The sequence below is a fragment of the Daphnia pulex genome, chromosome 7 (assembly GCF_021134715.1).
Source record: "Daphnia pulex isolate KAP4 chromosome 7, ASM2113471v1".
Taxonomy (NCBI): Eukaryota; Metazoa; Arthropoda; class Branchiopoda; order Diplostraca; family Daphniidae; genus Daphnia; species Daphnia pulex.
This window is the reverse complement of record NC_060023.1, coordinates 312,603-337,018: the sequence shown is the minus strand read 5'-3', so window position 1 is coordinate 337,018 and position 24,416 is coordinate 312,603. Positions and strand designations below refer to the sequence as shown.

The following is a 24,416-nucleotide window of genomic DNA, read 5'->3' as shown; positions in this document are numbered from 1 at the left end:
CTAAACAAAATTAGGACCCCTAAACCCTAAACTGCAGTTTTTTTTTTAAATTTTAAACAATAAGAATTGAAACTTTTTGTATTTTTTAAAGATTTTTATTGAACTCACAAAGGAAATAACGAAACTGACGAGACTAGCAAAATAAACCGTAAACGAAGTGCCATCAGCCAACTCCAATTAAGGAGCTGACTGACTTGGCACCTGGCCAACTGCTCGAGACAAAATCGTTATCCAAAAAGCCACCAATTAAGGCAACTTTGAACAATTCAATTGCTCGGGCAATCGCCGTTTATTCTGTTTCGTCCAGGTAGTGTGAGTCTAGAGGTTGGGTGTCTTTTAGTAGATATCTTGGCCCATCATTTCTGCATACGCCGATTGACAACTGTCCAATCTTCCGGTTAGTGTAATCATCCCGTTGATGTCGGAGGGTCGGTTTATCCTTACAAAATACTTTCTTCCGATCTCGTGAAGCCTAAAGGTCTTGATCCGCTTGAGCAGCTTCGAGTTGGGAAATTCTGCCGTCACCGTCAGTCCATCGATGACGTCATCCGCGGCTGCCTGCCTCGCTTCTTCCGTATTTCCGGTGATCAAGAAAGAGTAATTCCCATCGGGTGATCTGTTTAGCCGTGCAAAAATTTGATATTGTGTTTCCAAGCGGCGAATGTTGGAGCCACCACCACCGATAATCTTTCCGTAATCTCCTTCCGGAACGTTCTTCAACATTAACCTGTTGCCGGGGAGTGAAACTCGTTCAACGGGTGTCGTAGTGATCACGAGGTCGTCGATCTTGACCTGGCCGTTGTTATTGGTGTAGGATTTTGGTTTCGGTTGTTCCAAGACGGGCGGCGGCCTTGCAGCTTCCGTGTTGTTAGTTGGATTAGCAGCTGCAGATTTTCGGGTCGACTGGACCGCATCGCCATAAGTCTCCTGCGTCCCATCCGGATTTACCACATATCCGCTCATGGGTTTATCTTTATAGCGGATATCTCCAACGGGGAAGTGAACTTTGGGTTTTGGAGCGGCAGCTGGGACAGCAGCAGGCGATTCGGTTGATGTTTCACGGGCCGGGATGAAACCCGAACGTTGAGGGTCATCCTGTTGGGTTGTACGGGTTCGAGGTGGAATAATTTGTGGCGTCCCAACGTCTTTGGCGATTGATTCAGTTCGAGTGGAAACAACTGCATCCATATCCGGCCCGCATCCCACCTCTTTGGTGATTGGCTTGTCGGACTTGTTGGCATCCGCAAACTCTTTTTTCAGTTCCTGCACCTGCTTTGCGTAACACCCAGCCTGCATTTTAATGACCATGTTGGTCTGGACTCTATCCAGCTCAAGTTGGGCTTTCAGTTCTTCTTTTTCAGCCAACAAACTCGAGACTTGCTGTCGAAGTTGTTCATTGTTGGTCGTTTGTTCCGACAGCTCATTTGTCAGGGTTTCATTGCGTTCAATTTGCAATTTCTCTCGCAGTTCAACAGACTGGGTGGTTTGCTGTTGTTGCTGCAAATCAAAATTGGCTTTTGTTAATGCCGATTTCAGTTGTTGTATTTGGTCGACATAATCTTCTCCTTTGTTGTTCTCAGGGGTGATTTGTAGAACGGGGAGTTTGGATGGATTGCAACTGACGTCAGGTTTAGTCTGGCGTGATTTAGACTTGCGGGTGTTGGGTTTCTTAGTTGCGTGATCCAGGTCAGGTAATGCTGGATATCCGGAGATATCCGGTGTTGGGTAAGTTATTGCCAGAGGCGCAATGACTTTCTTTTGGGAATGGGACGAGCGTTTTTCACTGTGATGGAGAAAAAACATCGTCACGACGAAAATGATAAAACAAATGAGGATGCTTAACATTTTCAAGATTTGAGTTGAAGTTTAGTTGAATAGTTTGCTTGTGAAAACTTTCGTGATTATTGGGGTTGAATCGTCGAGGCTTTATAGACTCGGCCAACGACTTGGACGTCTGCAATCAACTTTTGACCTCTTCAACTTTGATTTTACAATTAATTTACATCGAAAAGTATTGAAATCTTTTTTAATTTCAAAGATTTTATTTTAAAGAAGAATGTTCAATTACATTCAACTTAATTATATTAATTTTGAATTGATTAATTTGTACTAAAAGGAGTGGAGGATGATTCTCGTGATACAGAAGTGTTGCGCAATACGGCATTGCGCAATACAGCATTGCGCAATATCGTTTCAAATTATTAAGAATCTACCGCTAGATGGCTGTTGGAATTGAAAAATCGTCTGCACACTGCTGTTGACTTAAAATTTCAGATTCCGTTTCAGTAAATTGTTTTTCTCGTTTGGTTTCTCGAAATGATTTAACAAATTAAATGAATGAAACAAAACCCTGTCATTTGGTGTTCCAAACATATTTTCGTGGCACCTACTAACTAACCTAACCTAACCTATTGTCATTTGCAACGCGTCCACCTTTTCTTTCAATTGGTGCCAGTTCAAACCCGGTGGCCCCCCTTTTGCTTTAAACTTGTGCTGAAACTCTTTTGAATTTCGATCCGTGGTCGTTGGTGACATTCTTTGCCATCACGGCTCGACGTACTTTGTCTTACGTACATAAAAAAAGGTACGAGGATCAACTTGTAATGGGCTTATCAATTAGTGCCGAAAATCTTGATTGAATTCGAATTTTGCTTCACATTAATTAATAGGACATCTGCATTCTAAAACAGTTTATTTCCTTACAATTCGCCAGTCTGGTCCTTTTAACAAATTTTAATTGAAGAAGAAGGCGGATGGTTTTCCAGGTCCTTGGTAGACTGCCGACGTCATGTTGGTTAGTACGTAACTAGCGTCGAGTGCAAACCGATGTTGATTCTTCCGACCTGTTGGAAATCAATCAATTAATTTAGTTAAAAAGAAACCTCTCAAGAGTTAAAAAAGAAATAGACTTATTACTTTGATTGACGAAAAACTCGGCAAAGTACAATCCAGGTTTGACGGCAGCCGGCCAGCTTGAGGTTGCTTCCGGATGGAATTGCGATCCCCATATGGGATAGCTTTTGGCCTCTATCGAGGCCACGAAGGTTGCGCCGTTGTCATCGATCGAAGTGGCCAAATTGGTGTAAAACTTGTCCAACCCCGAAAGTGTCAAGTTCTGCGGTGATATGCCATAGTTGTGATAATTGGGCGTCGATTGGTTGTTGACCAGCAAATCCATCACATCCAGCGGTGCGTTTTGATACAACCGACTGGTACTGGCCCCTGTTTGGATGATCAGCAGTTTTAAAATTACACTTGGCGATAGTTTAATATTTAATTTTCTTTAGGTCGAAATACCTGGGCTAAAGTTCAATGGCAGAGCTTTTTTCTGTGCTGGAAATGAGGCCAGGTAACTCTTTTTGCCGGCCGATAAATACAGGAGCAATTGAAAGCCTAAGCAGGTGCCCCAGATGGGGAAGAAATCTCCGTTGTTGTTGGCAGTGATGGCCAGATTGTACAAGATGGAACCAGCTTTGCTGTAGCCCGATGATCGAATGCTGGCCGATCCTCCGGGAATGATCAATCTGTTTTTTATTTTCAAATTGAATTAGAATATCGCGGGAAAATTAATTTTGCCATGGCGGTGACGTTGGATAGGAAATCTTACCCGTTGATAGAGTTGAAGATGGTCGTGTAATAAGAATCGGTTTGATTAATTCTGTCAAGGCAATTTAGTCATAGCGATTAATCAGAGTTTATTTGATTGACTTGTATGTGTTACCTTATGGGCACAATTGTGGCGTTTTGGGTCTGCAGCCATTTGACGTAGGAAATCAAGTGAAAGCTGATGGCTCCTGGTGGAACGGAAATCAAATCGCTATCCACTTCTTGTGTCAAGATTCCTGAGTAATATCGACATAACTTTCTCTCTTCTATAGTGAACAAATTTTGAATGTTGTTAAATTTCTCACCTATAACTGGGCCTGTAATAACAGCAGACTGTCCCTGGATGTAGTCGGGATGTCCGATAATTGCCCAGGTCAGAACCAGCCAACCAAAATGGAACGACGCCATGTTTTTGTCTCACGTCTGGTTTCTCCAACTGTTTTTCTCTCAATGAAATCGAGTTCGTTGCATTCCCTTTGGCGATACTGTACATCGCATTTTTATGGGGCACCAGTTTATTCGCCCTGTTGTTGATATCAACACAGCAGGTGTCTCGCAAATGTGTCACTTTCGTCAATGGGGTAATTGTTTAGATCCGTGTTGTGTACAGCCCGATATGTTTGCTGCACGCACTTGGCGCAGCAGTTGTGACGCAACTGACGGATGTCCGTTGTACCACTTATCCACATTTTGACGTCTATCGCCCTGCTACGGGACACTAGTTGCTAGGGGAACTCAGTTAAATGGAAAATTGCTGAAACTGAACAATTGTTGCGTAAACCGTCCAACTTAAAAATGTAAACTTTTGAAAAATTCTTAAAAAAAACTCTTAAAAAATGACCTTTTGTTACGGCCTTTTCTGCGCCCGCTTTTCTGTTGATATGGCGCGTGGACGTTGAAATTAGTCGGGGGCACAGGACGAAATAGCAATTGCGTGTTGCTGGCTATCAATGATCAGCTTAGCACGTGGATCGATAACTCAATCAATCAAACAAGAAAGAGTCCATCGAAATTATGTTTCACTCTGCCTGTCACATTTTTACCACATTAAAGAAAACCTAATCAGAGACATAGAAAGATGTTTGATTGGATCACATTCAGTCAAAGTTGAAACGCTTCTACGTTGGGTATAGTCTTGGGATTGGTTTTTGATGAGCGTGGTTACATTGAATAATTGAAACAATCGAAACAATTCCTTTAATAATCTGATCGCAATTGTGCTCAAACTGTTGTCCTTTTCGACCAGCGGTGTTTGCGTTTTTGAAGAGGATCTTGTCCATCCGATTCCTGAAATCCTAAATTGTCTTTGTTCCAAAACAATAAACAGCGATGTTAGCCTTTTCGCCTGTTTAAGAACCTTGCTCAATTAAATATCCCTATTGATGCGCTTCTCTTTTCCATTTAAAAAGGAATAATACGACCATCCTGATGCACACGTATCTATTATTCCCGTTTATTTAATAGTCCATCACCAATAATAGAAACAAAGACTAAACCCTCCACCAGTCAAAATCCTGTCCAGTTCAAATTCTGATCATTTTCCAGCAGTTTTTACTTTTTACCCAAAAGACCGAGACCGAGGCCAAGATCGAGACCGATATCGAGACCGAGGCAGATGGAAATGAGAGCGTTGGGACTGCAGGATCGTTTGGGGATGTGACCGCAAATGATGCGGGACGACGGCGGAGTGGGAACGGACCAGGCTCCGCCCGATAACGGCTGACTGTAGAGCGTGCAAGTGCCTCCGTTCAGGAGGGGATTGTACGTGAAGTGGGTGCACCTCGAGTCGCTGCTGCAGATCTCGTTGCCGCACACCAAGGCGCTGCCCACGTTAATCCTGACGTAGAGGACCAAGCCGAGGAACTGTCGGTTGTAGGTGTAGACGCAGTCCTCAGAGTATGGCTGGGGCGTCAGTGGCAGGACCTGCTTGGTGGTCGGATCGACCACCGATGTGTCGGCCGATGGCTCGATCACTTCCGGCTCCTGGTCGAACGAAGGAACTTGACGGCGTTCACGCGAGAAATCCATGGGCTCCTCATCCATCAGCAGAGTGTGGGCGGAAGCGACCGCCAGGATCAGGACAAGGAAGTAATTCTGTATACAAATTTTCAATTAGATTTAACTGCATTTAGAATTGAGCGTGTTTTAGTGACGATAGGATTTTACCTGCATGTTGGCGATTGTTCGGCTGTGTGAGACTGTTTTTCTAAACGGTCGACGAGTTTCTATTTATACCTCTTGAAAGGATCGATCAGATGCACCAGAGCTTAAATCGATTTCAGTCAACGCGTTATGTCGTCATTTGTCGATTGGAATCAATTCTGATTTGAATTGCTGGTGAAACACCGCAGTCCGGCCTTGGCTAATCGTTTCAACCGAGTCTTGCAGCCATCCCCGTACGTATAAGTCAACTGCATTGTGCCACATACTCGCTGCTTATAAGAGGCTCTCAAGGATGTCAGCCATTTCGTTATCATGTGCAATTACTCGGCTTCAGTCAGATGGTGGAATCTATAAAAGAACGCAGGTTTTTGAACGTGATCCTTTTTTTTATTAGGTTACGCAATTTTAGTTTTAAAGATAAGCTAATTGAAATTTTGTCAGAATTTAGCCATCGAAATCTCAGCATTGTTTTTCTTTTTCTGGAACAATTAAATTTCGTAGATAGTGCCAAGGAATAACAATTTGGAAATATTAATTTAATGATTTCCTATTTATCTTTTAAATATTTCAAAATCTCTTTTAAAGTCGTTTAAAGTCAGCGCGATTATGTCAATTGAAATAAGGACAAGAGTGTCTAATGATGATGGCGTGATGTTTCATAAGATATCCTTTGCTCGTCGTGTATTGCGACTTTAGTCCACACCTGATTTTTTTTTTTTTTTTTTCTTCTCCCCCTTTTTGGCGTTAGCAATTAAATATTTCTGCCGGAATCCAATTTTATCTTTGATTAGATGAATAAGGGAATATTTTTACCTGCATGTTGGTTATTCGTGCACTGAGATTGTCAACTGTAAGAGACAGCGGTGCTTTTTCATCTGTCCGATTTTGTGTCTTACATGGTGTTGGATAATCAAGGGCTTGACAGGAATTATTTTCAGACAAGAGCCTTGTTGTTTTCTGACGCGTGTTTGATTATTGGCTAAGATCGCCCTAGTTAAGAATTAATTCCTATTATTACCCTTTTGTTCCTTCAAGGGTCAGTCGCTGGATATGCTTTTTATTGTTACCTAACGGGCGAAAGAAATTCTATTTGAGCAGCGTCCAAACACTTTGTCGCCTATAACATGCCAAAATGTCACGTCCAAGTTCAAAATTTTTTTATTTTATTTTTCCTAAAATCGGACGTCAAAGTTTTTAGTGGCTCAGATTTATTTTTCAAGTTCGAACACTATTGTCATCATCGGTGGGCTGTTTAGATGGGGTAAAGGATTTAATTTAAAAAAAAATTCCAAAATCCAATGCATCGCTTGAATGATGAGTGAATAAAATCACGAAAAATGATTTACTATCCGTCAGTCATTTTATTGCCTTTTCGGTAGGGTATCAAACACATCACACTCGAGTTAACTAAAGATAGTCCCCAATAGACCGACATGAAAAACCCACAGAGACCAGAACACTAATAACAAGAAAAAAGAATAATTAAAAAGAGAAGCATCTAATGTTAGTTCTGCTACAGTAAACGTTATAAAATTTGCCATGGTCATTGTCGCTGGAACATGCTGGATTCGTTTTGGTCGTCTTCCATCCTCCTTTTTACTTGCCAGCGATGCCCAAATCCACATCCAGGCAGACTCCGATCAGAGTGGGATGAGGTTTGAGGCAGTGGGGTGGTTTAGTCGGGCATTTGGTAGGACAAGGAGGTTTGGTAGGGCAAGTTGGGCATGTTGGTTTGGTTGGGCAAATAGGACAGAGTGGGCAATGATGAGGAGGGCAAGTGGGTACGGGGCAAGGGAGTATAGGCCGGCAGGTGAGAATGGGGCAAGTCGGTCTGGGTGGGCAGCTGGGGCATTGATGCGAATAAGGACGATGGTGATGGTTGTAATGATGATGAGGAGGTTTCACACAACTGGGATGACAATGAGGGTGGCAATTCCGGCAGTTGATAATAAGGTCGCCGGTGTTTCTATCGTCGGCCATGGCCGTTTCGTCCGCTGCAAAGTCCAACACCGACCCCTGCTTTTCAAATATTAATCATAGTTATATTTATTCCTAATAACAAGACCCCACAAATTCAAATTAAAGTTACGTCATTGGAGTCTTCTTGGGCCACCACGCAGGCGATGCCAACGATCACCAGAGCCAAGATTGACAGTCCCTAAAGCCAAATCATGAATTTCAAATGTGTTGAAAAGTGTTCAAATGTATTGAATTAGATGTAATACTACCTTCATTTTAAATTTTCTTTATTTTGGGGAATTATTAGACGACTGGAACGTGACTGGAACAGCAGAGAGCAGAGGACGGATAGATTCAACTCGACTCCGGCGTCGTATTTATATGGCAGCCAGTTGATTTTGTAAGCAATTTTTAAATATTGAACAGCTTTGTAACGTAATCACGCAGCACTTGAATGACGAAACAGGAGCGATCACTAAAAGCAAAAGGTTGAAACGTTGAAATAATGGAATCGTTGGATGCCACTAATGCTTCTTTGACCTTCGTTCGTTCAGGGTCCCAACGGCGCCCAGTTTAGCACCTGGCTCCGGATGTTTTAATCTTCATCGCATGTTTACTTGGTGAGTCCTTTTTTTATACTCTGCAAATTTGAATTTGAATTTTTATTAGCTGTAATAATGGTTATAACCTGCTTACCATACGTTTAAAGGATGTGAATAATAAACCCATTTAGTGGTAAATGGCATCATTTCAGAGATAAGTCATAATTGAGTGAATGGCCTACAACTCACACGTGTATCTTATTCAGTTGTAGGAATTATTCGAGGAATGTCACACCAGAGTAAGACCATTAAACCCCATGTGGTCACTTGTGAGTAATCAAACCATAAAGGAAGTATGACTCAAATTTTGTATTTTTCCTTTAGAATGATTGCAGCTATAATTTCATTGCAGGGGCTATACTATTTCTGCTAAAACGGAATATTTAGCTTCCAACAATCAAAGATGAAGCCTCACTGTAAATCCATACGTTAAGTAGGACAGTAAAAATACCGGTCAAAATCAACAAGGAATCGATAGCCACTCGACCACCTATATGCCGACAGTAACAAAAACAAAAGTTAATTTTTAAAATTAACCAGAAAGATGATTTCGTTTGAATTTATTTAAAAAATAAAAACTCACACAAAGAGATTCTAGCGAATTGAACCCGTTGGCAATCGGCGATAAAGGGTTGGTACGCACTGATGCTCCACGAGTTCATCCCAATTAAGGTGAGGCCAATTAAAATGGCGTAAATTGCCAAAACTTGTTGGGTTCAGAGCTCTTCCTGTGATGATAACATAATTTTTTGGTTGACTTAATGCGTCGATAATAGAAACGAATTTAGTTATAAACCATTTTTTTTTCGCGATCACGAAGCTGTTAAAGATGAGAAAGATTCCTCCCCAAATTCCAGTACTCACCAAATCAGGTATCCACTGCGCACCGGAAACAATCAATGCCACAATCTAAACGCATTTTGCAATTTAAAAAAAAAAAAGATATGTTAAATAGATTTGAACAAAATATTCGTAACATCGGATATTCAGTCGTGATAATTTCGTTAAATTTTTTACCTGTAAAATGAAAGCGAAAATTCCTAGAAAACTATTTCCAAAAGTGAAAACCGAACTCGCCATTTTGAGGACGATTACAAAATAAACTTTAGTTGTTTAGAATATCAGGTTTGGATGTGGTTAGTGCAAGCGATGATGTCTGTAATTAAATCTAGCGATGCCACGAAGCTCTCATTTATACCTGCACCAAAGGTGTTGATAACGTTTCGTTTAATGAGTAGAAGGCAATAGTGAATTAAGATATTAGCCGCCTTTGATGATAGAGCGTGGTTTTGACTATTTGTAAGCTTTACTATATGCTAGTATTTTCGTGATTTCACAAGTAAATTTTATGGGCAGCCAGCCAGCCAGTCTTGCGACATTTTAGCGCAACTTTTATTACATTTCTTAAAAGTGATTCTGGTCTGAATGAAAAATGCGTAGTTTGCCACACGTAAAAATGCCCTAAAAATTCAAATTACGATGAGTCAATGACGTAAATGATGTCCTATTTATTAGTGCCCTAATTACCAGCGCCATCTGTTCGAACACTTGCACTGTTATTCTTGGTATCTCAAAGCCCGCGGCAATTTCAACGTTTTGCCCACACATGCCTCATTTTCTGATTGTTATCACCATGAGACATATCGCTCTGTAAACAATATATACTTTTAACGTCCGTTCCACTTTATCACTCGAGAAATGGCTGCTGCAGCTTGCACTTATTCAGAGGAAACTGAGAGTTTCGTTACCTGTAGTATTTGCCTGTGTGAATTTGATGCTGAAACCAGGAAACCAAAGTTCCTACCGTGTGCTCACACACTTTGTCTTAAATGTTTAAAGGTAAATAATGTTTTGTTTACATTACTCTTGAATAAGTGATCCATACCGTCTTTCTGTAGGAGATACACAAGGAGTTTGTCATTAGTTGCCCACTCTGTCGTAAAGAGTTTTCTCACCAGGATGACGTCTCAAGTCTTCCAAACAATTCTTATGCACTTCACATGCTCAAATTTTCAGAGAAAAGCCCAGAAACCCCAGCAAGTAAACCTGATTCAACAAACGGGTACAAAAATCAAATTTTCTGTTTCATGAATTTACAAGTTTTGTTGACCTTCAATTTTCAATAGGAAACCTACATGGTGTCTCACTTGTGGAGCATTGGCTAAACAGGGATGTTCAGTTCACTCAATCATTGATGTGACAGCAAAAACAATCAAGAATTTTGAGTCGTTGTTGAAACTCAGAGATGATATCAAGAAAATGAGAGACCAGGGACAAACAAAATTGGCTTTGGCTATCGAAAAGAGGAAAGAAGTTCAGACTCATTTGGATCAATTATCTCAATGTTTAAAACTAGTCCTGCATGAAGTCAACCTACAAGAAGAGACAAACAATATTCTCCTAGTCGAAATGATTTCTGAGTTGGAAGCAAGTAGTCCTTGTTTACATCAACCTCTCAACCCTGAAATACCACAAGATGAAGACCCACTTTTATCAGAATTGATATCTCTAGTCGACGATTCCAATCCACAAGATAGTTTCGATACTCTCAAAGAGAAAATGAAGAAATCACTACTGTCATGCGAGAGCAAATTAGCCGATGCCGTCGCCGTGGCCAAAACTCTTCAATACCAGAAAAAGAGTAAAATTTCTGTGTGGCTTACTGACCCCAGAAATCAGACCATTCCTACCTTTGACTGGCTGGAAAAGGGTTTCACCACGTACTGGCCAAGCGACACCAACCTGTCCCCGACCAAACGCGATTTCCTGCTTCTCTCTCACATCGTCTTTTCCATTCAGAAGAGGGGCGCAAAGCTTAACAAACAAACTACATCCGATGTTACTGCTGATGAGCCTCCCGACCACAACCTTTCTGTGACCAAGAAATTTGAAGAAACGAGTCCGTCAGTGACGACTACCAATCCTAGCTCAGTGATTAGTTTGAACAGCCCTATCGAAAAATTTGATCTCAACAAAGCAACTTTAATTATGACTGTACGGCGACACGGTACGTTTAAGGGCTCTGTCCACATCAAATTATCTCCGAGCTGCAATTCCCAATTTATCCAGAAACTGGGGAAAATCTGCTTCCGAACTCCCAAACAATTCAGCAACCTGATTGAAAAAGTGAGTCTAATAGTTGCAACATCAAAATATTTCCAATTCCGTAACGCTCGTTCTCTTTTTAAATTTTAGACTGTTCCTGGCGTGTTTCTGCTTGTCCCAGCGTTCGAGGACATGGCAGACTTCTCCTATGATGACTTGTCTAGCTTACCGCTCACCCGCCATTACATGGAAGCCGGAATATCGTTGTGGGTGGACGAGTACGGCGATCTGGGAGGTTGGAATTTGGTTTTCCCTCTGCAGTACTTTGAAAACAAAAGGAACGATATGCACTTGAAAACCATCCAGCCCGTCTATTTCATCGGCCAAGTTACACAAGGTATTGAAGCTATTGAAGCGCTCAGCTGGACGACAAAATACCAGAGAAGTGGCTACACTTTCACCTTGGAATCGCGTTGAAATCAACAATCAATCGTTTTGTTTTTCCCCGGAAAGGTGTGTGCCAAGAAAGGTTGTTTAACTAGATGTTATCCATTCCTTCATGTTTATTTTTTAAAATCAAGACAATGATGTAACCTTAACAAAGACTTTTATCGTTTGAACGTGTTTGAAATCGGAATTTTTTAACTAGTCACGATTTGGCAAGACTTTTGAAAGTTACATTTTTAGCGCTTTCCGCTAGAGGGCATCATGCACGGACTCATCTCAAATATGCTAAGGTAAAATCAAACACCAAATAATTAGGAAATCAGAACGTGTAATAATCAAATCAAGAGAAATATTAGAATTGCAACCTAAAAAGAATTTGTTTTTTCCAACACTAACATTTTTAAATTTTCAATCCAATCCAACGATTGTCTTTGAATTTGAATTACTCTTTGAGATATAAGTAATCACGGCCAAGAATGAGTTGACAACGATAATTAGAAGGCCGAGAACGGCCATGATTGGATCCCAGGCAATTCTATCACCTGCATAAAAACAAAGGTAATTTTGGCTGAATGGAAAGAATGAATCGTGGTTGTAAAAATTGGCTTAGCTTACATTGTTTTAATCCATAAATAACAGTAGCTATTAATTGACAATTGTCGAGTAATCCTTGATAGCTGTCGAAACTCTTGGTATAAAGGCTGATTAATGCGATACCAATGAACGTTGCTTTTACTCCCAGTCCTATGATAATGACTTTATTTTTCAACCTAAACAAATAACATATGGTCTATCAATCTAAAGTTTTACTAGGTTAAATTTATAGATGAAACTGACTTTGAACTAATGAGAAGAAGGCCAAACACCATCAGGTAAATTCCTCCGCAAATGCCTAAAGTAGCCGATTCAGGATCGTGGAAACAAAAGGTAACAACTCCAAAGACCACGTTAGTTATGGCAAGTGCTTTTTCCATAATGGGAAAGAAGGAAATCAAACCACAGGTAACTGGGGAGGTAATGCTGTAACAGCCATCACTAAACTGCACAGTTGAATGCAGTGTGCAGTCTTTTGAAATCCATATACTACTGATAAGCACATTGGCCGTAGCGTGGCATGTGATTCAGCTAAACTGATAAAACACGAGACTTTATACATCGGCACTTCCCCACAGGTCTCCCTTGTAGAAACCTGCTGATAAGGAAAACAAAGAAATGACTAATGCAGCCTAGAACTTGATGACGACATTTTCCTAGTCAAAATATTTGGAATTTTCGCCAACCGCTAGAGAGATGAGGAGAGGCGGAGCCCGCCACCTCACGATATAATTAATTATCACTCTATTTTACGCCCAAAATATTACTACAGTTTAAGCTAAAGGAAAGTGTGGCGTGGCGTAACCCAAGGGGATCAGGCCAGCATGTATATTTAATTTTTTTTTTAACTTCGCAACCTAAGAGGATTCCAGCATTTTTAGATACATAGCCTACTGAAGAAAAAACTCAAATTTGTATTTCCCGGCTTCCTGCTCGGCTTAGTTCACCAGATTCCCGTTAGTCCTTTTTTTGGAGTTTAGGGAAAAATAAATCAGCTGTTTGAATTGGAGCATTGGTTTGTTTAGATAGAAATTTAGATAACGTCAGTTTCTATCTTGCGAGTTACGAAATGGCGACAGCCAACGACTTAAAAGATTTTATAACATGTGGTGTTTGTTTATGTGAATTTGACGATATAAATAGGATACCAAAATTTCTTCAATGCTCTGCACGCCATACAGTCTGCCTTTTGTGTCTAAGGGTAAAATAATCGTTTCCTTGCCCTTATAAAACAACTTACTATATTGTTGAAACAATAGAAAATTATTAAAAATGCAACAGTATCCTGTCCATTTTGTCGCGAAAACTTCTACGTGGCTGATGCTTCCAAGTTGCCCAACAATGTTTATGTCCTTCACATGCTGAAATTTGGAAAACAGAAAGGGAATAAACCCATCGACAAGAAGGTTCTGTAAGTATTAACATTCAAGATTCAACAGGTGTAATGTATATGCAAAATCTTGATAACCATACAAAAAACACCAGAGGTCCCAGTGTTTGCCCAACTTGTGGATCAGGAATCAAGTCTGATGCAGGAATTAATCAATTGGCCACTGCCATTGAAAAGCAAAAAGAGGCTCACAAGCAGTTGGGAGCCGTTATGAAATCCATCCAAGCAGCGGAAGAAGAAGTAAAGAAACTTCAGGAAGAAAATGATTTTAAATTGACGCAAATGGTTTCTCTGATGGAATTAAAAGACAATTTTGTCTTGAAGGACAGTTCTGTTTTCATACTCAGAGTTTATAAGTCTGGTCAGCCAAAAGGGGAGATTCACATAAGTCCTAACATATCACGTGCTACCACACATTTTCTTAAAAAGTTGGGTGAATTTTGTTACAAGTCTCCTATAAATTTTAACAGCACTGTTGACAAGGTAACACAGGTTTTTTATTCAAACAACTTGTTATAAAGCAGCTTTAAATCTTGTTATATTTAATACGACAGGCCATGCCAGGAGTTTTTGTTTTACTGTCGAATGAGAACTCACAATTTCTGCCTGACTCAAGTGACATCAACAACTTCTCCGTGGAACAGGCTTGCGATTACGGAGAGGTCGGTATAACTTCGATTTATTCTTCGGGCAATAAAGTTACGGAATGGAGCTTCGTCTTCATACTGGAAGATAACGAAACGTTCATAGAACGCGATAACCTGCCCGAAAACGTATCGAACGACTGCGAGCTCATTGGCCACGTTAGTTGTTATGATGTGCTGGAACAATTGAGCAGGGTTTGCAAGTCAGCAAGAACAAAGTATACTTTTACATTGGAATCCAGATAATTTCAAAAGGCGTTCGTTTTGTATGACTTAAAGAAAAATGATTTACGTAGTGTACCAAGAGTGAGTTTTTAAATTTCGTTATTACTAATAAAACAGTTCCTTTTGGTAGATCTTTTTCAACATAATATGATGAAATGTTATGCGTTTTTAAACCATTGTTATTTGTCTATTATATACAAACTGTCATACAGATCATGCAGACACAGATTTCTTTAGAATATCCTATACTAACCGCAACTTCTTAAATTTTTCCTGGCTTGAACTGTGAGTTATGAAGTGATTGCCGTATGTTAGATTATGCAGCATTATGTGGTAGCTAATCAGAAAGATAAGTGTTAACGTTTAGTGCTGCAGGTTCACGCCTATACAGTCGCTTGTCTAACATCACCGCCGCTGCAGCTGATAAAAGCGCGTACTAGTGTGCTATTGAAAACGATCGCAGTCGAATGTTGACCATAATTGAAATGGCCAGTGAAAATGAATTGGAAGACTTCGTGACTTGTGGAGTTTGCTTGTGCGAATACGACGAAGTCAAAAGGAAACCGAAATTCCTCCAATGTGCACACACCGTTTGCTGCGAGTGCCTTCAAGTAAGACATGGACAATCTACTGATAAGTTATTTCGAAATAATTATTTTGTAATTCTCAATTTTATGACTAAAGGACATTCGTCAAGATAACACTATTCCGTGCCCCTTTTGTCGCAAAATTACTTCCAAGGACCCCAGTGAACAAGGAGAATGGATTCTACCCAACAATTCTTATGCCTTACAAATGCTCAAACTTATCAACCGATCAAAACCCGTGCTGAATGTTGCAAAACCAGTGTAAGATCCATTTGTGCTAAGGGCAAGATCAAGTTTTAGCATCCTTCTTTCAATGTGCTATTATTTTAGGGAGCCAGAAGAGGAGGATGTCCAACTGAAGGCTGCTCTAGCCATGAGTTATATAGAGATGGAAACAAGGAAAAACCAAGAAGCTTTGGAAGAAGTTATGCTTCAAATTGTGATTAACCAAAGTCGACAGCAGGCGGTTGCTGTCGCCCCAGAGACCAGTGTGAAGCTTCAACGTCTGGGGCCAGGGGCTCGGGTTGTTCGTGGAGTTGACTGGATGTGGGCCGACCAAGACACTGCAGGAAATTCGACTGAGAGACAGGGAGGCACCGTGACGAGCGACTTAGTCAACGGTTGGATATCCGTCACCTGGGACCATGGTGGATCCAATACATATCGCATGGGTGTCAAAGGCAAGTATGATTTGAGAGTCATTACTCCGAATGAGTTCACGTCGCCGGATAAATGTTAAGATATATAATTGCTAAGGTTTGTTGTGCCTTAGAATCATCTATCCCAAATAAACTGACACATCAAGTTCAATTTAACACAAATAAATACAACTTATTTTTGCGAAGAAAGACTGAGTTAATATTTATCAAACATGACATTGTTTTATTCTGTCGAAATGCAAGTCGTTTCCCTTTTTTCTGTTCAAATTTCAATTTCGTTTTTGGATTTCCCTCGCTTTTTAATATTCTGTATCGTGATTATAGAAGCGGTTGATAGATGGCTCTATCACTCAAGTATCTTTGTTTGTTCGTCTGCACGTGCACGTGTGAAATGAAACGAAAGTGAATGTTAGAGCAGGTTAGAGCTGGCGTATTGTATTCGGCTCATAATTTGGCTTAGTTCATTAAGATTTTTCGAAATAGCAACAGCTCACGCCAACAAGATCACTTGTGGGATTGGACTGTCCGACTGTGTTAGTATGTACGGTGATGTTACCAGGAAACCCAAATTTCTTCAGTGTACAGCACGTCATACCATTTGTTTTGGTATCTAATAACGGTAACAAATTTGCAGCATACGTTTTTTTTTAGTTTGTTCATGACGTGACGTTTTGTTTTAGAAAACTTGCATAATGCCAAAGTAGACTTTCCTTTTTGCTTTTTGTCAGCCCGAAGGCCGAACGTATTTTAAATGGATATGTTGGCTGTTGTGTTGAGTACTGATAAAAAGTGATTTTATTTCCATTTTGGCATTTCGCCTTGGAAACTTTTTTTCCGATCTTCGAACTTCGATTCAAAAATAAAAAGGCTTCGATTTTTTACTTAAGATGGCGCGCACAGTTTTAAAGGTGGCAACGTCGGCTCAAAATAATAATCTCTGTCCTTCAAATCAAAACACAGGTGGCGAAAAAAATCGAAAAATAGACTTTCTGGTGGCAAAAGTTGATTTGATAAGATTTAAATGCAGTGAGCTGTGAAATGGCTACGGCAAACGTTGGTACAGATGTTGTTGAAGATTTTGTCACCTGTGGAGTTTGTTTATGCGAATATGACGAAGAAATTCGTAAACCCAAGTTTCTTCCCTGTTCCCACACTGTTTGTTTCCTTTGTGTTCAGGTATTTCGTCAAAAATTGAAAGAACTTATTGTTTGATTGTGTTCCATTTAACTGTTCTTCATTTTAACAGGAAATCCGCCGAGGGGACACTATTACGTGCCCATTCTGCCGCAAAATGATTTCAAAAGAAACCACATCCGTAGAAGGAGAATGGATTCTACCCAACAACAGTTATGCCCTTTACGTGATCAAGCAAAATAAAAAAATTGCCGAGCTGACTTCAAGTTCTGCAGTTTCAAAGTGATGACATGTTTTTTAAATGTTCCATTAAGTATTGTTGGTAATTAATGTTTTCTTTGTTTGAATGTTTTATTATTCAAACAGGATAGGATCCCTTACAGTTTTGAAAGAAGAGCTGATGAAAATGAGAGACACTGGAGTGAACAAATTAGCTCTTGCCATCCAGAAGCGTAAAGAAGTTGAAGAGCAAGTGAGCCTCGCTGTTAAATTTATTCAAGCTGCAGAAGAGGAGGCCAAACAATTTCTAGATGAAAATAACCTTTGCCTGGGGGAACTGATTTCAACCTTGGAAACCAAAAGATCAAAGGATTTTCCTGTCATAGACGATGGGGATGCAGAGGAAGCCGTGGTCTTTTCAGAGTTGCTTTCGTTAGTGGATGACTCGACATACGATGACACAGCCAAAACATTGAAGCAAAAGATGATGACGTCTGTTGAATTGTACAATCAGAAACTTACTGAAGCCACAGAAGTGGCTACAGAGTACGAATTCCGCCAGAAAACCAAGATTCAAGTTCATTTGTTCGATGAAAGCGATCGTCCAATCCAAACTTTCCCCGCGTTCGAAAAAGGATTTCGGTTCAATCAACCATCCGAAATTGAACCGCCAACTCAACAGGATTTAAAATTACTTTCTCATGTTGTTTTCTCGCTCCTACAAAAACAAAGGATCTCGTTAAAAAAGGAGGTTCAACCGATTAACACAGTCACGAGTGGTCCATCGACCAAATTACCAAGCCATCAAACACAAGAAACTGCTCATCCGCATAGCATAGCTCATCCCCGCAGTAACTTTCGTTTGAATTCTTCGTCCAAGTTTATTCTCCGAATTTTTCGATCGGGCAGACCGAAAGGCGAAATTCATTTTCGACCTGCGTCCACATTTCATCCGAAATTTGTGCAACAACTGGGCGAATTTTGTTACAGTTCCCAACGTGACTTTTCCTGTACCATCAGCAAAGTATAAACAGCCTTAATTTTGCAATTCTTTCCTTTCTACATAAACCTTTCTACATTTTCAGGCTACATCTGAACAATTTGTCTTGTTATCAATGCATCACCCACAATTCCAGCCTCCTGTTCCCAGCAAGCGCAGATACGGCCCCTTAATAGCTGACAATGTCAACGAGATTGGCTTAACTTTGGTGAAAAAGTCTTCCGGGGTAGTTACGGGCTGGAGTTTCTTCTTTCTGTTGGAGGATTCTGACAAATTCAATTATCCTACTAACCTACCTAAATCGATATTAGATAGCGAGTACTTTGGAACTGTGGACAAACATAGTCGGACATTGAATTCCTTGAGTCAGTTGAGTACGGTCAATAAGGCTGAAAGTGCAGAGTACAATTTCACTTTGGAATCCGAATAATTTGAAATGAGACGGGAGATCGTGTTTCATAACTTGTTTTGATGAAATTTGAAGTTTTTCACCTTGTCAAATTTGGGTTTGCATCGCTGTATAGTCGTGTACTAATACAACGTCGTTGAAGCTGAACTGGCGAATGGTTAATATGATAATTTCAAATTTTTAAAACGGACGAAGGCTACGACTTGACGAAGGTAAATTTAGGATACACATTTCGGATACAATTGATAGTCGATTGGAGAAATGCCCACTACCAACAACGAAGAAGATTTTATCTCACGCCGAGTTTTTTTATGTGAATACGACGGAACAAGTTAGAAAACCGAAACTCCTTCCGTGTTCGCACACATTTTGCCTTCCGTGTCAGGTAAATTGTGTCTAATACCTTTTAAAAAAACGTTACATTAATATTATTAATTCTATTTGGTCTAAACTGAAAAGGATATACGACGAGACGACACGATCACTTGTCCAGTATGCCGGGAAAATTATTTCTAAAGACTCCGGCAAAGTAGAAAAATGGATTCTGCCCAATAACACCTGCTGCTGTGATTCTATTAAGCAAGGTGAGCAAAAAAATCCCAAATGAAATTTTAGTTATGAATCCCAGCTCCCTCATAGTTTCTCATGACTGCATTACAACCAAAAGTGAATCAATCAAGTGCAATGCAGTAAAATATATTTTGGCAAATCAATTCAGTAATGCTAATAATGGAATATTCTGGAGTGGCCAGCAAATCAAGTAATATAGTGGGTTACATGACGGAAAAGTAGAAGTGGAGAATGAGGGTATTCCGGATGGACGTGTGAAGTCAATACACCTCAGCTGTGGCGGATATGGGTGTGTCTGCAAATTTAGCCCAAGAAAGGTTTCTTATGGCCGGAACTGCATTTGGTGGGTTTTTGGCGTTTAGAATATGGGGTTTAGAATATTGAATAGTATTCAGTGCTCGGTAAACATGACTGGGTAGTAGGTGAAGCGACTCCAATATTGTCCTCCAAAAGCCAAGCATTTTGAAATTCAAAACTAAATTTATGGAAATATTTGAAACTTGAGAAATTTAGGTTAGTTTTAAATGTGAATTTATGTACCTCAACAGTTTCAGCGGCCCCAAGGTTCGCGACAGTTTCCCTTTGAATCCATTTGCTTTGGCAGAGGACATTTGCGATCCGGTGCAACTCCGATATTCTTATCCGGAACTACTGCTGGGGCTATAACTGCAGCTGGTGGGTTTTTGGCGGCGAAAGACTTTTCTTCTGCTTGAACGAATTTAACGTTGGAGTTTTTCAAAGTTTCGTACCGTTTTTCATTTCCGTATTCTTTCTTGATGTTGCGATGCAATTGGGCTTCAGCATTAGGATCCGATCCTTTTTTGTATCCGGGAACGGGTTTAGCAGTAGCCAGTGAGACCATTACTACGACCAACATAGCCACAAAAATCTAACGTGCAATAAAAACATGTATCTACATTAGGACAACATTAAGATATTTAATAATTGTAATTTTTTTACCTTGTGCGATTGCATGTTGAAGAGCTGACTGTTGCTGCTTGGGAAACGATTGATTTAACTATGAATTCATCCAGGTTTTATAGGCGAATTTGGTCGACGTGGCAGTAGCCTGGAAAGTAATGCCTCCATCCTAGTTTGTAAAGCGACACTTTTCTGATATTTATCGATTGCTAATTATTAGCAATAAAAACCACCGTACGTGCCGTACCTCGAATTACAAGGTAATGCAACTCTCGGTTAGCTTACGCCATTCTAAGAATAGATTGCAGTTTAGTCGATAATCAGCACGTACGACGTTATGAGAAACTAGTTTACTTTTATTTCAAATTGTTTTTTAATCTGATATCGTTCTTTATGCCTCTTGTATGCAGGTTATTGCCATAGCAACAGTATGATTGCTACGCCTTTCGGTTTCAACAAACGATAAGGCCAAAAATCCAAATAGGCTAAATGTGATGTGAGACTGATAATACTTTAGACTAGACTGCGCGTGAGATGACGACGTTTGGCGACGCCGAAGATTTCGCTACCTGTGGCGTTTGTTTGTACGAATACGACGAAGAAATTCGGAAACCCAAATTCCTTCCGTGTTTCCACACCGTTTGCCTCGAGTGCATCAGGGTAATTCATTTCCATTCAATATAGACGCAACACAATTTTTATAAAAGCAATTTTATTCCATAGAAATTATTAAGTCAAAGTCAAGGCAAGAAATCCATTACATGCCCGTTCTGCCGAAACATTAGCACCGATCCCAGGAAGGACATCAAGGAAAAATGGATTCTTCCCAACAATAACCACGCCCTCCACATAATCAAACAAAAGAGACAAATTGAAGAACTCACTTCGATTGTTGTTAATCCTCTGTAAGATTTTCACTTATTTCAATTCAATCTTTTACTTTAACTTTGATTTATTTTGTTGGTAGGATGCATAACAAAAATGTGGATGCCTTTTTCAACTCACTAGAAGAAATGTTGAAACTGAAAGATTCTAGGACGACCAAAATGGCCATGGCTATTCAAGAGCGCAAAAAGGTTGAAAAGCAACTGGACTTGATTATGAAATCCATCGAAACTGCTAGAGAACAAGTCCAGAAACTCCAGGACGAGAATAATCTTTGCCTAGCTGAAATGATTTCAGTAATGGAAAATGACGTGAAGAAAACTGACCAAACAAATCACCAAGACGGTCCGAAAAGGTCTTTGGTATTATCAGAGTTAAAATCTTTATTCGACGATTCAACTGCGGCGGATTCGACCGAGACGCTGAAACTGAAGATGGAAAAATCCGTCGAACTGTGCGAACAGAAACTCGGTGAAGCGACGGCCATTGCTTCAGAGTATGAACTCCGGAGTAAAACAAAAATTGCCGTTTACCTGTACGATGAATACGATCACCCGATCCAGACGCTACCCGTGTTCTTTGAAGGATTCCGCTTTCAACCTTTCAATCCATCTCTATTAAATGGATTCCAGCAGGATTTGATGCTACTCTCACACGCCGTATTCTCCTTGTTGAAGAAGCAAAATATCTCTTTGAAAAATGAACAGCCAATAGCAGGTGCTTCCAAGTTAACGTCTTTGCCTCCAACAATATCCAACAAGAGCAAATTTGTTTTGGGAGATCTGTCGTCCAAGTTTATTCTAAGACTGTTTAAATCGGGTAGGTCGACAGGTGAAATCCACATCCGTCCAGCGCCTACATTTCATCCTGCGTTTGTGCAAAAGTTGGGTGATTTTTGTTACAAGACTCAGAAGAAATTTTCTACTGGTATTGACAAGGTAACATATTCTAATGTTATCAGATATTACAGCATTCAAACTAACATAATTTAAACGTATTTATAGGCTCTTTCAGAGGTGTTTGTTTTATTTTCGATGACGCACCCACAATTTCAACCGGAAGTTCCTAGTATGATTGGTCATTGCTCCAACGAAGATGGCAGTTACGACCCTTTATTTAACTATACAGCTGAAGATATCCATGATGTAGGTGTAACCTTAGTTCAGACATCGGCTGGCAAAGTTATCGGCTGGAGCTTCATCTTTGTATTGGAAGAGTATGAGCATTTCATCAAACGTGATAATTTGCATGAAAATGTATTGGATAATGTTTTATTTGGTCGAGTTGTTCATAATAATATGTTGGAAGCTATGACGCAACTTAGCAAAAGTAAAAAATCAGAACGAATAGAATACAGCATGACTCTGGAATCGCAATAATCCCAATGAAGTTTAACGGAAATACGGAATGTATTATACTTTGATTAAATAAAATGATAATGTATTATTAATGCTCAAAACATTTCTTAACTAAACTGATAAATTAAATTTTTTAAAGGTGATCGAATTTTGATTTTCTAATTCAAATTATCCAGAGGCGCCACTGTCGCTAATCCATTCCGAATTTCCGATCCATTCTGATTTGTGAACCCATCCCCATTCAATTGCCGCCATTGCCATTTCTCGGTTCCTCCACAACAGACTTTCGTAGTCTGTGGTTCCAAAACCTCCATCTTTGAAAAAAAATCACGAGTGTGGTGTGGTTTTAAAGTTTCAATAACATTTGATATCTTTATAATATTTTGTTGCATTTTTGATTTCACTTATTGGATATCAAGTGGCTACAATTTTTGTATAAAAATTTAAGTTGTATGGTCAAGGGAATCGAGTAATTGAAGTTATGTCGATATCATTATCAATGTCTCTCGATGATGACGAGGATATTGCCGAATTCGTGAAGTGTAGAATTTGTATACGAGAGTATAATGAGATAGATAGAAAACCCAAGTTCCTGCCATGTTCTCACACCCTTTGCTCTGAATGCATCTACAACATTTCAGTAAGCTACCATTTGTATAATTTATTTTTATCTCTTGGAAGAAATTCACCTTATCAAGACTGACCCTCATTTTCACAATTTCAAGAAAGGGGATGATATAATCGTGTGTCCATTCTGTCGGATGGCTTGTGAAATCCTGGAACTGCCAAACAATGTGTATGCACTCGAAATGCTCAAGCAAGAAAAGAAAAAGAAAATGGAAAAGATGTCAACAGATCTTCTGTATAAAATTTTTTCACATTTTTTCATAATTAGCATACTCACAACAACAATGATTATTTTACAGGGCTATTTCTCAACGTTCATTAGAAAATATGGTCATGGTTCATAAAACAATTGATGATCAACTGGCTAAAACTATGTCTTCCATCAATCTTGCCGGAGAGAAAACTCAAAAACTTGTTGAAGAAAACAACTCAAACCTAGCTCAAATGATTTCTCTGATGGAATTACTTAAAAAACAATCCATGATCTCTCCCAACAGTGTGCCAACCGAGCTGTTCTTTTCAAGAAATCTGCAGTCCAAGTTTATCCTCCGGTTGTACCAGTCAGGTAGAATAAAAGGTGAAATTCACATCTGCCCTGTACCAACATTTTATCCAGACTTTGTGCAGAAACTAGGGGAATTTTGTTACAGATCCCCCAAGGAGTTTTGCAGTTCTGTTGACAAGGTATACATTGGTCTCATCTTTATTTATTTCTATTAATTTGGTTGTATTTAAAAACAAAAAATTTTTTCAACAGGCCATGGCTGGAGTCTTTGTTCTTTTCTCAATGCTACACACAGAGTTCCGACCTGTGGTTCCAAGTATGACTGAGCATATGGATTCCTGGACAGCAGCAGCTAAGGATGTTGATGAGGTCGGGATCACCATGGTTAAAGCGTCGGGTAATAAAATTACCGACTGGAGTTTGGTCTTTATACTGGAAGATGACGAAGATTTTCAAATGCACGAGAATTTGCCACAAACAGTGACGGACAATGAGGTCTTTGGTCGTGTTATTCACCACCACATGCTGGAACCTTTAGTCAGACTCAGTCTGGCTAGCAAGTCTGACAGAGAGAACTACGTCATGACTCTGGAATCTCGATAACAACCTGGATTCACAAGAAATACTACCTTTGCCATGAAGCCAATAACCGGTACGTGATGTAAAGATGTTCTTCACCAAAATAATGAAAGTAGCTGACTTAGAAATCATCAATCAAGAAGTAGACACTTAATGGTATCGTTTAAAAGTACCAACTTTTATCAAAGAAACAATCTGTATTAAGAAATTGAGTATTTGTCATACACTTAATTGATTTGTCAATTTTTATCGTTTTCATTAATTTGTATTGATTCTAACCTATAGGTC

At 39.7% G+C, this 24,416-nt stretch overlaps 8 protein-coding genes and 3 long non-coding RNA genes across 13 annotated transcripts; 5 read left to right on the top strand and 6 right to left on the bottom strand.

Annotated features, from left to right (window-relative positions):
• Positions 1-2,675: 2,675 nt before the first annotated feature.
• LOC124196824 (gamma-glutamyl hydrolase-like) lies at positions 2,676-4,085 on the bottom strand. Its single transcript, XM_046592059.1, has 6 exons — positions 3,912-4,085; positions 3,722-3,842; positions 3,608-3,658; positions 3,298-3,524; positions 2,917-3,222; positions 2,676-2,843 (listed from the first exon to the last, which is right to left on the bottom strand). The coding sequence occupies exons 1-6, from the start codon at positions 4,012-4,014 to the stop codon at positions 2,734-2,736; spliced, it is 918 nt and encodes a 305-aa protein (XP_046448015.1). The 5' UTR covers positions 4,015-4,085; the 3' UTR covers positions 2,676-2,733.
• A 962-nt stretch (positions 4,086-5,047) lies between these two features.
• Positions 5,048-5,852, bottom strand: LOC124196819. The gene is made up of 2 exons (XM_046592054.1): positions 5,773-5,852; positions 5,048-5,700 (listed from the first exon to the last, which is right to left on the bottom strand). The coding sequence occupies exons 1-2, from the start codon at positions 5,776-5,778 to the stop codon at positions 5,158-5,160; spliced, it is 549 nt and encodes a 182-aa protein (XP_046448010.1). The 5' UTR covers positions 5,779-5,852; the 3' UTR covers positions 5,048-5,157.
• A 1,258-nt stretch (positions 5,853-7,110) lies between these two features.
• LOC124196814 (late cornified envelope-like proline-rich protein 1) lies at positions 7,111-8,082 on the bottom strand. Of its 2 annotated transcripts, none has more exons than XM_046592051.1 (3): positions 7,998-8,082; positions 7,859-7,927; positions 7,111-7,785 (listed from the first exon to the last, which is right to left on the bottom strand). In XM_046592051.1, the coding sequence occupies exons 1-3, from the start codon at positions 8,001-8,003 to the stop codon at positions 7,366-7,368; spliced, it is 495 nt and encodes a 164-aa protein (XP_046448007.1). In that variant the 5' UTR covers positions 8,004-8,082; the 3' UTR covers positions 7,111-7,365. The 2 variants fall into 2 exon arrangements, with proteins under 2 accessions (XP_046448007.1, XP_046448006.1); XM_046592050.1 differs by having other exon boundaries at positions 7,111-7,788; positions 7,998-8,081.
• On the top strand, positions 7,844-8,815 carry LOC124196818. Its single transcript, XR_006875834.1, has 3 exons — positions 7,844-8,128; positions 8,195-8,623; positions 8,683-8,815. It is a non-coding gene; the product is annotated as an uncharacterized LOC124196818 (long non-coding RNA).
• On the bottom strand, positions 8,625-9,503 carry LOC124196816. The gene is made up of 4 exons (XR_006875832.1): positions 9,348-9,503; positions 9,127-9,239; positions 8,914-9,058; positions 8,625-8,820 (listed from the first exon to the last, which is right to left on the bottom strand). It is a non-coding gene; the product is annotated as an uncharacterized LOC124196816 (long non-coding RNA).
• Positions 9,504-9,759: 256 nt separating this feature from the next.
• On the top strand, positions 9,760-13,982 carry LOC124196810. The gene is made up of 6 exons (XM_046592044.1): positions 9,760-10,169; positions 10,229-10,392; positions 10,457-11,456; positions 11,526-13,617; positions 13,676-13,827; positions 13,902-13,982. Exons 1-4 carry the CDS (start codon positions 10,029-10,031, stop codon positions 11,850-11,852), a joined length of 1,632 nt encoding a protein of 543 aa, XP_046448000.1. The 5' UTR covers positions 9,760-10,028; the 3' UTR covers positions 11,853-13,617; positions 13,676-13,827; positions 13,902-13,982.
• LOC124196815 lies at positions 12,134-12,796 on the bottom strand. The gene is made up of 3 exons (XM_046592052.1): positions 12,660-12,796; positions 12,438-12,592; positions 12,134-12,364 (listed from the first exon to the last, which is right to left on the bottom strand). The coding sequence occupies exons 1-3, from the start codon at positions 12,794-12,796 to the stop codon at positions 12,231-12,233; spliced, it is 426 nt and encodes a 141-aa protein (XP_046448008.1). The 3' UTR covers positions 12,134-12,230.
• A 2,296-nt stretch (positions 13,983-16,278) lies between the features above and the next one.
• LOC124196812 lies at positions 16,279-18,830 on the top strand. The gene is made up of 5 exons (XM_046592048.1): positions 16,279-16,540; positions 16,882-17,097; positions 17,168-17,337; positions 17,422-18,298; positions 18,360-18,830. Exons 2-5 carry the CDS (start codon positions 16,960-16,962, stop codon positions 18,702-18,704), a joined length of 1,530 nt encoding a protein of 509 aa, XP_046448004.1. The 5' UTR covers positions 16,279-16,540; positions 16,882-16,959; the 3' UTR covers positions 18,705-18,830.
• A 533-nt stretch (positions 18,831-19,363) lies between these two features.
• LOC124196817 lies at positions 19,364-20,364 on the bottom strand. The gene is made up of 3 exons (XR_006875833.1): positions 20,214-20,364; positions 19,794-20,142; positions 19,364-19,728 (listed from the first exon to the last, which is right to left on the bottom strand). It is a non-coding gene; the product is annotated as an uncharacterized LOC124196817 (long non-coding RNA).
• Positions 20,365-20,583: 219 nt separating this feature from the next.
• LOC124196811 (tripartite motif-containing protein 2-like) lies at positions 20,584-22,505 on the top strand. Of its 2 annotated transcripts, XM_046592046.1 has the most exons (5): positions 20,603-20,834; positions 20,898-21,079; positions 21,142-21,776; positions 21,883-21,997; positions 22,064-22,505. In XM_046592046.1, the coding sequence occupies exons 1-5, from the start codon at positions 20,709-20,711 to the stop codon at positions 22,095-22,097; spliced, it is 1,092 nt and encodes a 363-aa protein (XP_046448002.1). In that variant the 5' UTR covers positions 20,603-20,708; the 3' UTR covers positions 22,098-22,505. The 2 variants fall into 2 exon arrangements, with proteins under 2 accessions (XP_046448001.1, XP_046448002.1); XM_046592045.1 differs by having other exon boundaries at positions 20,584-20,834; positions 21,142-21,997.
• A 159-nt stretch (positions 22,506-22,664) lies between these two features.
• LOC124196813 lies at positions 22,665-24,371 on the top strand. Its single transcript, XM_046592049.1, has 4 exons — positions 22,665-23,057; positions 23,143-23,279; positions 23,344-23,728; positions 23,802-24,371. Exons 1-4 carry the CDS (start codon positions 22,899-22,901, stop codon positions 24,150-24,152), a joined length of 1,032 nt encoding a protein of 343 aa, XP_046448005.1. The 5' UTR covers positions 22,665-22,898; the 3' UTR covers positions 24,153-24,371.
• The last annotated feature ends 45 nt before the right edge of the window (positions 24,372-24,416 follow it).

Bases quoted from the DNA above. Each gene is read 5' to 3' on its own strand.
- LOC124196810 (XM_046592044.1), top strand. From the start codon at position 10,029: ATGGCTGCTGCAGCTTGCACTTATTCAGAGGAAACTGAGAGTTTCGTT. The intron at 10,170-10,228 runs GTAAATAATGTT...GTCTTTCTGTAG, and splicing joins TTTGTCTTAAATGTTTAAAG to GAGATACACAAGGAGTTTGT. The intron at 11,457-11,525 runs GTGAGTCTAATA...TTTAAATTTTAG, and splicing joins TCAGCAACCTGATTGAAAAA to ACTGTTCCTGGCGTGTTTCT.
- LOC124196815 (XM_046592052.1), bottom strand. From the start codon at position 12,796: ATGGAAAAAGCACTTGCCATAACTAACGTGGTCTTTGGAGTTGTTACC. The intron at 12,593-12,659 runs GTCAGTTTCATC...TTATTTGTTTAG, and splicing joins CTTCTTCTCATTAGTTCAAA to GTTGAAAAATAAAGTCATTA. The intron at 12,365-12,437 runs GTAAGCTAAGCC...GTTTTTATGCAG, and splicing joins TATTTATGGATTAAAACAAT to GTGATAGAATTGCCTGGGAT.
- LOC124196814 (XM_046592050.1), bottom strand. The intron at 7,789-7,858 runs GTAACTTTAATT...ATATTTGAAAAG, and splicing joins CCCAAGAAGACTCCAATGAC to CAGGGGTCGGTGTTGGACTT.
- LOC124196824 (XM_046592059.1), bottom strand. From the start codon at position 4,014: ATGGCGTCGTTCCATTTTGGTTGGCTGGTTCTGACCTGGGCAATTATC. The intron at 3,843-3,911 runs GTGAGAAATTTA...GATATTACTCAG, and splicing joins TATTACAGGCCCAGTTATAG to GAATCTTGACACAAGAAGTG. The intron at 2,844-2,916 runs GTAATAAGTCTA...GATTTCCAACAG, and splicing joins CGAGTTTTTCGTCAATCAAA to GTCGGAAGAATCAACATCGG.
- LOC124196812 (XM_046592048.1), top strand. From the start codon at position 16,960: ATGGCTACGGCAAACGTTGGTACAGATGTTGTTGAAGATTTTGTCACC. The intron at 17,098-17,167 runs GTATTTCGTCAA...TCATTTTAACAG, and splicing joins TTTGTTTCCTTTGTGTTCAG to GAAATCCGCCGAGGGGACAC. The intron at 17,338-17,421 runs GTGATGACATGT...TTATTCAAACAG, and splicing joins TCAAGTTCTGCAGTTTCAAA to GATAGGATCCCTTACAGTTT.
- LOC124196813 (XM_046592049.1), top strand. From the start codon at position 22,899: ATGTCGATATCATTATCAATGTCTCTCGATGATGACGAGGATATTGCC. The intron at 23,058-23,142 runs GTAAGCTACCAT...CACAATTTCAAG, and splicing joins AATGCATCTACAACATTTCA to AAAGGGGATGATATAATCGT. The intron at 23,280-23,343 runs GTATAAAATTTT...ATTATTTTACAG, and splicing joins AAGATGTCAACAGATCTTCT to GGCTATTTCTCAACGTTCAT.
- LOC124196811 (XM_046592045.1), top strand. From the start codon at position 20,709: ATGACGACGTTTGGCGACGCCGAAGATTTCGCTACCTGTGGCGTTTGT. The intron at 20,835-20,897 runs GTAATTCATTTC...TTTATTCCATAG, and splicing joins TTTGCCTCGAGTGCATCAGG to AAATTATTAAGTCAAAGTCA. The intron at 21,998-22,063 runs GTAACATATTCT...ACGTATTTATAG, and splicing joins TTTCTACTGGTATTGACAAG to GCTCTTTCAGAGGTGTTTGT.